At 36.9% G+C, this 9,720-nt stretch overlaps 2 protein-coding genes across 2 annotated transcripts; both read left to right on the plus strand.

Moving 5' to 3' along the window:
- The first annotated feature begins 309 nt into the window (after nt 1-309).
- LOC111439213 lies at nt 310-5,353 on the plus strand. The gene is made up of 4 exons (XM_023076992.1): nt 310-1,581; nt 2,583-2,811; nt 4,428-4,605; nt 4,722-5,353. Exons 1-4 carry the CDS (start codon nt 360-362, stop codon nt 5,199-5,201), a joined length of 2,109 nt encoding a protein of 702 aa, XP_022932760.1. The 5' UTR covers nt 310-359; the 3' UTR covers nt 5,202-5,353.
- A 299-nt stretch (nt 5,354-5,652) lies between these two features.
- On the plus strand, nt 5,653-8,736 carry LOC111439111. The gene is made up of 4 exons (XM_023076833.1): nt 5,653-5,865; nt 5,956-6,032; nt 7,295-7,439; nt 7,579-8,736. Exons 1-4 carry the CDS (start codon nt 5,722-5,724, stop codon nt 8,290-8,292), a joined length of 1,080 nt encoding a protein of 359 aa, XP_022932601.1. The 5' UTR covers nt 5,653-5,721; the 3' UTR covers nt 8,293-8,736.
- Nucleotides 8,737-9,720: the final 984 nt, after the last annotated feature.

Here is a 9,720-nt window from a genome sequence, read left to right on the forward strand (position 1 = left end):
ATAATATTTTTAAATGCAGTAATAACAATTTTTTACATTAATATTTTTTAATTAATAATTTCTTGAAATATGGTTATAAAATTTATTATATAGTTTGCATAATTTAAAGCATTATACCTTTTTTTTTTTACATTAATATTTTGAAAAATAAAAGATAAAATGAATAAAAGCTAAAAATAAAATAATTAAAATAGACATGTTTAATAAATAAATAAATAAATGGATAGCAAAAATTGAAAAATCCGCTATATATATATATATATATATATATATATATATATATATTATATGCGTTAAACCCCATTTTTTTTCATTTACTCTCGGTGGCGCCCCTAAAGCCCTTGTGCTTTCTTCCAGCAATGGCGAATGGGTTAAGTTCCGGCGATGGTGATGGGTTCAGTCGAAAATTCTCTGCCTCTGAGGGCCACGCACGATCTCCTTTTCATCCGGACGAGATGAAGTTTCCTTTGATCGTCTCGAATCCAAGCCTGCAGTGTGAAGTTAGGATGAACAGTTCGAGTTCTGCTTCTCCAGAAGAGAACGCAGAAACTTCTGTTGAAAAGATGGTCGTCTGCGATTGGATTTCTGCGTCTTCTGAAAATGGAGGAAACATGGGAAGTCTGGTGGACGAGACTCGGATTCTTGATGTGGAGCTCGGAGAAGAATCTTTCAAGGTGGATGCTGTCCATGATTTTGAAATGATAGGTGCCGTGGAAGATGGGAATCAAGAAGTTGCGATGGATGAAGTAGAAGCGAAAGATTTTGTAACAATTAGTGTTCCGAGTTTTGATGGAAATCAAGATTGTGCGAAGAAAGAAATTGTTCAAGAAGTTCAGTTTTCTACTGCTATGGAAGCCGACAGCAAAGAAGCCTTTGAGCGAACCGAGGAATTGTTGAGGAAAGAAGCTGATACTGAGAGCATTCTGGAGATGAAAAAGAAATTACTATTGGAAGAACTTGAAGCCATGTTGGTTCCTGGAGAAGAGATTCATCTAGAAAAGGATAATTGCGGCAAACCGATGCTTATTGATGAGGAGAAGATTGCTGGTCAGCAAAATGATTCTGAGAACACGAGCGTTCTTAGACAAAGCCATTTATCTCTCGGAAATTCATTGAAGATTGAAGTAATAGACGAAACTGCATTAGTTGAACCGGTTCATGTTTCCAAAATTGGAAATGGAGAAGAAATTGACATAATTTGTCCAACAAGGTCAATGCAGATCAATGTGAGCAAATCCCATGAACCCGAAAGAGTGGGGAAAAAGGCTAGAAGATCGAGGAGGAGGGCGAGGGAAGCGAAGATCTCAGAGGTGCATTGGAATCTGGGGAATGTGAATGAACTTGATAAGAAAAATGCTGAAGGAAGTAAGATAGTGTACTCAAGGAAGGATATGGAAGCACTGAGGTTTGTAAATGTTTCAGAACAGAGTAGATTGTGGGAAGCTATATGCAAGGAACTTATGCCCGTTGTGGCAAGGGAATACAGTAGCTTAACAAGCTCTAATTACCCAATGAAGACAGGCTCCACCTCTGGTCCTAGGCAGCATTTCGAGAAGGGAGAAGAAGCCTCTTCATTTATAAGTAAGTATTTCTATTTGTTTTGCTTATGAAGTTTGCTTCTGATGGGCTGACTGTTTCCAAGGCTTTAGAAAGCTTAAATTGTCTGACTATTTGCCTGCTAAATGACCTTTTGCTTATGAAGTTGGTTACGGATGGTTGCTTGTGATGCTAAAATATGGTTGATGTTTGCAAGGTGCCTCTGAATGCCTGTGAATAAATTATTTTTATAACTTGTTCGCCTGCAAATTGTGCCATTCTTTTTTTTTTTTTCCGTTGATTTTTCAAAGTACTTTCTAGTTTCTTTGAGGAATTTGAACACCAAATTGTTCAAATTGTTTTGAGTTGAGGAATTTTGGTGTTCAAAATTTTCAATTTGAACACCAAGTTGTTTGCATTACCACTCAAAAACGTAGTTTTTGAGTTAATTCCTTGAATACAAATGCTCTCGATTGGATATTGCCAAAAAAAATCTCATAAACCCATTTTGACTCCCCCAATATTTATATATATTTCCAGAAGATAATTTATTATAAGCTTGAATCAACTGAGCTTCATAATTATAGTTATGGGTTTTGGTTTTGATTGTGTCATTTTGATGGTTTCAATTTCTCTTGTGCACAGGTGTTGTTGCTGCAAGGGGAAGATGGAATCATATGAATATTTTTGTGCATTGAAGAATGGCCTAAATCAATCGAACTAAAGACCTTATGTGCATCAAAATCAACTTGTTTGTGTAATAGGTGTTCTTGTTTGTACAAATATATAGATTACATGAAATTTCTTTTCTTTTTTGTCTAGAAATGATTACAGTCACATTCTTTTGTACATGATACAAACTCATCAGTAGGGTACTGAATGATATGAAAGTAATTCAACCTTTTCTTTCTTACTTGTTTGTGTGTATGACTTTGTTCTCTCTGTTTATTTAAACTGAAATCAAAACCCTACAAATTATTTCTGGGGTGGAACATGATGTTTAAATATGTTCATAAGATTACTAACGTTTTGTGGCGACTGAACAGGGGATGGCTGTTCAGAAAGCTTGGATGCTGAGATAGAGGACATGGAAGGTGATAATGAAATTACGAATTTTGAATTCCCGAAACCCTCTTGCGGTCTTAGTGTAAGTGAAGATAGTGAAGATGATAGATATTACAACAGTATACAGAGACCTGCCTTTCTGGTGGAGGGAGAGCCCAATTTTGAGTCAGGACCTCCAGAAGATGGATTGGAATATCTTAGACGTGTGAGGTATGTTTTTACATGTCAATGTTATTACTTGCATCTTGCTAATGATTTATATAACTCATTTGCGTTTCTTTCTCCCCACGTTTTAGTTTGAAACGCGAGGAAGATATAGTGTTTAGAAACTAATGAGATAATAAAAAATGAAGAACATGGAGGATTTTTTTTTTAAGAGATTGTTTAAAGACATAGGCTTTTGGGATTGTGTACAATTGTGAGAGTCCCACATTGGTTGGAGAGGAGAATGGAACACCCTTTATAAGGGTGTGAAAACCTTTCCCTAGTAGACACGTTTTAAAGCCTTCAAGGGAAGCTCAAAAGAGAAAGCCCAAAGAGGACAATATTTGCCGCGGTAGGCCTGGTCATTACAAATGGTATTAGAGCTAGACACTGGACTATGTGCCAGCGAGGATGTTGTTCCCCGAAGGGGGTAGACACGAGGCGGTGTGCTAGGGACGCTGGGCTCTGAAGGGGGTGGATTTGGTAGTGGTCCCATATCGATTGGAGAAAGGAACAAGTGCCAGCAAGGACACTGGCCCCGAAGAAGGGTGGATTGTGAGAGTCCCACATTGGTTGGGGAGGAGAACGAAACATCCGGTGTAGAAATCTTTCCTTAGCAGACGCGTTTTAAGCCTTGAGGGGAAGTCTAAAAGGGAAAGCCCAAAGAGGACAATATCTGCTAGCGGTGGGCCTGGGTCGTTACAAGTTGGGCTTGGGTCCAAAAGGGAAAGCCCAAAGGGAATGCTTCGTGGTGGTATCATAGCTTAGCAAATTCTCATGTAGCTACCCTTTCTCTTTGATTCTTAATGATTGGAAGGCCTTTTGTACGTAGCTAAAGGTGGGGTTCTTTCTTCTTCAGCTGTTAGGCTGTCTTTCCTTTCCTTTCTCTTGAATATATTCTGTTGGTTTCTTGTATAAAAAAAAACAGAAAATATTGGTTTTTGGGTAATAAATTTCGTATTTCTTGAGAAAAACTAATATGGGCCCTATGGGCTTGCCTTTGAAAACATGATTACATCTTTGAATCATCAAAAATGATATAGTTGATTAAGGTGGTAGAGATCATTTTTCTCTGAAGGTGTGAGGATGTTTATATATGAAAATGAAGTTTTCTGTAGTATTCCTGTGTATTTCTTGTCCTTCATGTGTGTTAAAAAACGAAGTAAAAAAAATTATTTGATGAAGAGTCTGGTAGCTGTAAACACCAACTTCCAAGTTGGTTTGATAATTGTGTGGCTAGTTGGATTGAATGAGAAGTGAGCGGAGAGAATTCGACTCGAGGTTCTTGTTAGGAGGGAAGATACAAGTCGGGTGGGTCGCTGAAATAGATTAGGAAAGGCAAGTCGAGGAGAGGTTCTCGTCTCCGTTTCCCCATTCATGGATGATCCCACCAAGCTGATAGTCCTTGTTATGTGTGTGATTATTTCGTATTGTTCTTTATATTCGTGAGTGTCCAGACAAGCTTGTGGGCACTTCGACTAATCTCATGAGACTACCGTCTATTCTTGCTATGTTTGGTTACGTGTGTTGGCCGAACATTTCTACTAATTCTTTGCCTTTGATTCCAGTTAGTAAGAGGTATGATTACACTCTAAAATGTTTATCAATCTAAACCTTGTTAGGTGGGAAGCATCCCATATTCCAAATGTGGCGGTGGCTAAAGTTGATAGAAGTAACTTTAAGAAAGAGCGAAGTGTTTATATGCCAGTGATTCCTGCCATTGCCAATTGCCCCCAGAATTTACTGCCTTCAAAAGAGTGGGAGGATGCATTTCTTGCTGATTTTTCTAAGCTGCGTCAGGTATTTACGTCTTACCCTTATCAATGATTCAAAAGAAATTGCCCATGAATGCCCGTCATCAAGAAAATGTACTGCTTATATGAATTTCTGGACCCCGTTTCCCGTTGTCGTGTCAGGTTCTGTCGTGCCCCGAGGGACTTATGCAGTCTGATTTCATCTTCCATGAAAAGATCGATTCTGTGAGTCCAGACTCGATCGATCAGCCGAGCATTGTCTTGCCTGCCAATAATATCGACTCGCAGCAACCCGAGGAACCAAATGCCAGCACTTCTTCAAAGGAAAACAGTTCCAACAACTATCCATCTTTATCAGCAATTTCAAAGATGAACTCGGTGTTTCGTGTTTCTTCGTTGAGGAAACGTATAAACTCGTTAGAAACACAAACAACACTGTCGAGGACCGACTGTCTTTGGCTATTTGCGTTAAGTGCGGCAGTTGATACTCCTCTGGATGCAGATACTTGTGCTTCTTTCAGGAGTCTGCTTCGGAAATGTGCCAGTTTGCGGGCCGAGAAGTCCGAGCTCGACGACGAGGTGATAATGCTCAATATTCTAGCCACCATTTCAGGAAGATACTTTGGACAGTCGGAAAATTGAAGCTATGGTGAGGTTAATAGTATCGTAGATGACTCTGATTGTTCCTTTTGTTTTGTAAGAGATTCATACATTCATATATACATACATATATTTGATAATTTATAATTTAGTGGAACAATAAACTTATAAATTGATGGTTTTTAATGAGTAAATTTATGTTTTTTTTAATAATTAGAGCCTTTACTAAAATTTAAATGTGACAAGTGACATAATTTTTGTATTACGACATTTTTATTTTAATATATTAGTTCAGCTTTTAAAATGGTTTTTTATGTATGGGATTTATTAGCTATAAAATTTTTAAAAAATAATTTAGAAACAACTTAATAACTATTTAATTTATAAAAATTTAGCTTATAAACTGATTTTATTTTTTAAATTTTATATTATTTTAATTTGGCTAAAAATTCATGGAGAGAGAAAAAAAAAATTAAAGTTTTCAAAATAATAATAATAATAATAAAAATGAGGCGAAACCAAAAATGGCAATTCTTCCTCGTCTTCCCGCCCGTCGGCCACCATGGTGAGAACGCGAGGCAAGTCCGCCGCTGCCACTCCCCACTCTATCCCCTTCAAGACCGACCGGCCGCCGATCGCCACCGCCATTACGCCGAAAACACCGCTTAGTTGTTCTACATCTATCATTCCTTCCTCACTCAAATCAGTACGTTTTAGTTGACTTCTCCCTCAGTCGAACACTTTCTCATGTTTGATGATTTGTTTTCTGATTTTCTGTGTGTTCCTTCTCTCTTAGGTTTTTCTGTACGATTGGTGGCTCACAAAGGCTGATGATGGCGAGGGCTTGGCTGTCGGAGGGTTTGCTTCCAGAGAGTAAGACATTGCTTCCCCTAACTCTTTCATTTCAGCTTCTTATTCGTTTTCGTTGTTCTTCGGGAAATGCGTGGTATCTAATGAGATATAGTTAAGGCCATGCCATAATTGAGTGACTGAATATCGTTGCTAAAGATAATCTGTATCTATATTCTCTGGTTTATCTGTATTCTAAAATTTTATATTGATGTTAATTTGAGAGGAATTATACTATGACTTGGTGAAGTTTTGAAATTGATTGAAAACTAGATAATGAGTTGGTGAAGATTTAAGACACTTTTTCATTTTTCTCTAAGATTACTAGTTTGATGTTATTTATTTACCTCAATTGTTAATACTGGAAGCCATCCATGAAAAGTCTGGCATTGTAGAAAGGAGGAGTGAAACCCTAAGTTTAGAAGATTGCTCAGGAAAAACATGTGCTATCGTGCTAGAATGGAGTCCTCTTCCATCCTTTACTTATTGGTTCCTCGCCATCATACAATCTGGAATTATATGCCTCCTGACTTGGTGGTTGCTTGCAGTTTAAAGTTAAACATTCAGACAAGACATTGAGATATCATGTTATCTCCTTGTTGGTATGTTTTATGGGAGAAAAGCTGATCAGAATTTTATGAGCTATTAGTTAGCCACAAATTTGTGGGGAAGGTCTTTGGTGTTTTTGGTTTCCAATTGGCATAAAATCATCATCGGATGTTTGTATCCTGCCCATAAAAAATATCCATCTGCTTTCAGGTTTCCTCTTACGAACATGGACCCAAAATTAATTCTTTGAGAAGGGAAATGATTAAAGATATTAATAAAACCACCATGGGTGATAAAGGGCTTAACGGGAATGAGTCCAAGCTATGGTGCCCACATACCTAGAATTGAATATGTTATTAGTTATCTTGACAACCAAATATAGTAGAATCAGACTGTTGTCTCGTGAAGTCAGTCGAAGTGCAAGCAAATGCAGACTTAGACACTTACGTGTATAAAAATAAAATAAAATTTGCCGAAGGAGCAGAAGTGAAGCCCTTCACTCGTCATGCATACTTTTTTTTTTCCCAAGACTGAGGAATTTAATTGATGATTGACCTTCCTTTCATTGTTCTGATTGTGTTAAAAGATAGTAGTTTTCATTATCTCGTACATTTGGATCGTATCTGTGCTGTTTCTTCTTCATTATTTTGTATACATGGTTTATTGCACCTCTGTTCACTTTCGATTATGGGGATTAATGCTCTGTATTCAAAGATTTTTCCGATTCATTATTGCAGAGGTGCTGGGGTTAGAGTATTTTATTCTGCAGCGATTTCTAAGAGACATGAAGCCAGCATTCTCGAGGCAATAGATGGCATTGTCATTACTGTCAGTGGCTTCATAAATAGATCACGAACGCTTGAAAATGGCTTTCCTCCGAAGGTATGTATGCAGACCATTGTTCTTATTTCTCCCAACTTTATGTTCTTGACCCGTTACTGATGGCTGAACATATAAACATATCCTGCCCTCCTGAATATTCTTGAAACTTAGGAAAATTAACGATATACAACTTGAGCAGGTGTACAATCATTTCCTTCTTGGTTTTCCCTTCAATTGGAAAGACTATATGGGTTCTAGTTCGGATAAAAAATCCCAGTTCAAGTGTATTAAAGGAAGTACTTCTCATCCTGACCATCCAGGTAGAAGCCATGATTTTGAAGCTGACTTAGACAATCTTGCAGTTACTAGGTTGCGAGATCTCTTTTTGTCCTCCTGTGAAAAATCTAGTCATGACCTCTTTGTGACGAACCGAAATTCAAGTCGTAGTCCAACAAAAAAATTTGAATCTGGACTAGAAACCCTGAAAGGAAGACCTCAACGAGTGAATTCCTATCAATACGTTGATGAGCAAGGTTTCCGGGATGAGAGGAAGTATAGTGATGTAAAGGATCCATTGCACAGTAGTCAAGAAACTGATTCTACGGTGGAAATTGAACCCCAGAATCTAGGAAGCAGAAGTGTTTGCACAAGAAGCATGACCAAGTTGAAAAATTCTAGTAACAGAAGTAAAGAGAGGCTCATATCAGACTCTCACAAGAGAAAAAAGGACCAGGAGAGTAACCCTTCATGTGAAAACTCTGGAAAGAGAACTGGACCGAGAGTTAAAAGTAGCTCAAATTATACGTCAACAACCGATTTTACTTTTAGATTTGATAAGGAAGTTGATGCAATCACAGATAAACCTGAGAGTAGAAGATCAAGTCTTAGGCTAAGGAACCAAAAGCGTCGATAGGTGTGACCAAGTTTTTGTGCAATGTTGATATCCATTCCCTTAAAGATTGATATTCAAATCAAGTATCCACTCCCTCACAATCTGAATTCAGCGCTCTCTCAGTCATCTCAAATCGACTTCGAGAGTTTTTTTTTTTTTTTTTTTTTTTTTTTTTTTTTTTTGTTCTTTTTTTATTCAATTTGATTGATAAGATTAGGAAAAATGGACATCTTCCCACAGTTGTAGATATTTTTGTTTCTTATTGTTGTGTACGTATATGTTGTCAGTGTATGTTTATGGTACAAGCATCAGATTGCTCGCTGGAGGGTTGTGTATTATTTCTATGTACAAAGAAAGATGACAATCTCCTTTGGAGAAACAATAGGTTCTTTTGGCTTTTGGCTTTTGGGAAGGCATCTATGATCCTTCTAAAATTATGTGGTAGAGCTTTCTTGCTTTGAATTTCTCTCCCCTTTTAGTTTTCCTCTAATTGATTTGTGTGAAGACGAAATTTACTGTGTGGATGATGTGTTCAGGATCTGCCTGGCCACCATATGGATGATGCTATCTAAATTGGCATGAACCACCTTGTCGACAATTCTGTTTGAATTTAAAAGATTTATTGATAAAGAAGTAAATGTAAATATATATAAGGAAAATAATCGAATTGAAAATTTGAAGATTCTCTTGCCAATCAGTGACATTGGGTCCAGTTTCTGATCATAATATCTTGAGAAAATGATATAACTGAGAAAATGAAAGGCGTTTGGCTCGGACTTGAGACTAACAACCAACAAAATTGGCTAAATGTTATTTGGTAATGTAGTTACATCGATTTGGTCAATTTGATCTCAGGTTTTGAATGTAATATTTTCAGGTCAAGGGTAAAGTGCATTGATATCTGTGCAGAGTATTATTTGAGTGGTACTCTTGCTCAACACTCTTTAGTGCTTAAGTTAGTGACGTGCCGAAGTAGAATATTAAACTAAGATTAAAATATCTTTTGTACCTCTTCTAGAAGTATGCCTTCAATATTGTTGTAGAACTACAAATAGTGTATTTTCCCTTTTAGTAGTCGCATGCTCATAGTATACATAGACAGATAAAAAGCTGATTCTATTCAAATTAAACCAAACTTTTTTTTCTTTTCTTTAACTCAAAAATCAAAATGAACTATTTTAACCAAACCGCAAATGGTAATAATTTTCTCAAGCTCCCAAATTGAAAAAATATAGTCTTAAGTCAAGAATTAATTCTCGTTCCAAATTTTGAATAAAGAATAGGATGACCATCCAAGACAAGGACTACACACACATGCATGCATCAATCCCTGCCTCCGAACATATTGGGGAAAAAGATGCAAATTGGTAACCCATAAAAATTTGGCTGAATTTTTTTTCATGTAAATACAAAAAAAAAAAAAAAAAAAAAAAAAAAAAAAAAAAAAAA

This window comes from Cucurbita moschata, unplaced genomic scaffold (assembly GCF_002738365.1).
Source record: "Cucurbita moschata cultivar Rifu unplaced genomic scaffold, Cmos_1.0 Cmo_Scf00086, whole genome shotgun sequence".
Lineage (NCBI taxonomy): Eukaryota > Viridiplantae > Streptophyta > Magnoliopsida > Cucurbitales > Cucurbitaceae > Cucurbita > Cucurbita moschata.

Excerpts from the sequence above, each read along its gene's own strand:
- LOC111439111 (XM_023076833.1), top strand. The coding sequence starts at position 5,722 with ATGGTGAGAACGCGAGGCAAGTCCGCCGCTGCCACTCCCCACTCTATC. Across the intron at positions 6,033-7,294 it reads GGAGGGTTTGCTTCCAGAGA|AGGTGCTGGGGTTAGAGTAT; the intron begins GTAAGACATTGC and ends TCATTATTGCAG. Across the intron at positions 7,440-7,578 it reads AAAATGGCTTTCCTCCGAAG|GTGTACAATCATTTCCTTCT; the intron begins GTATGTATGCAG and ends CAACTTGAGCAG.
- LOC111439213 (XM_023076992.1), top strand. The coding sequence starts at position 360 with ATGGCGAATGGGTTAAGTTCCGGCGATGGTGATGGGTTCAGTCGAAAA. Across the intron at positions 2,812-4,427 it reads GAATATCTTAGACGTGTGAG|GTGGGAAGCATCCCATATTC; the intron begins GTATGTTTTTAC and ends AAACCTTGTTAG. Across the intron at positions 4,606-4,721 it reads ATTTTTCTAAGCTGCGTCAG|GTTCTGTCGTGCCCCGAGGG; the intron begins GTATTTACGTCT and ends TTGTCGTGTCAG.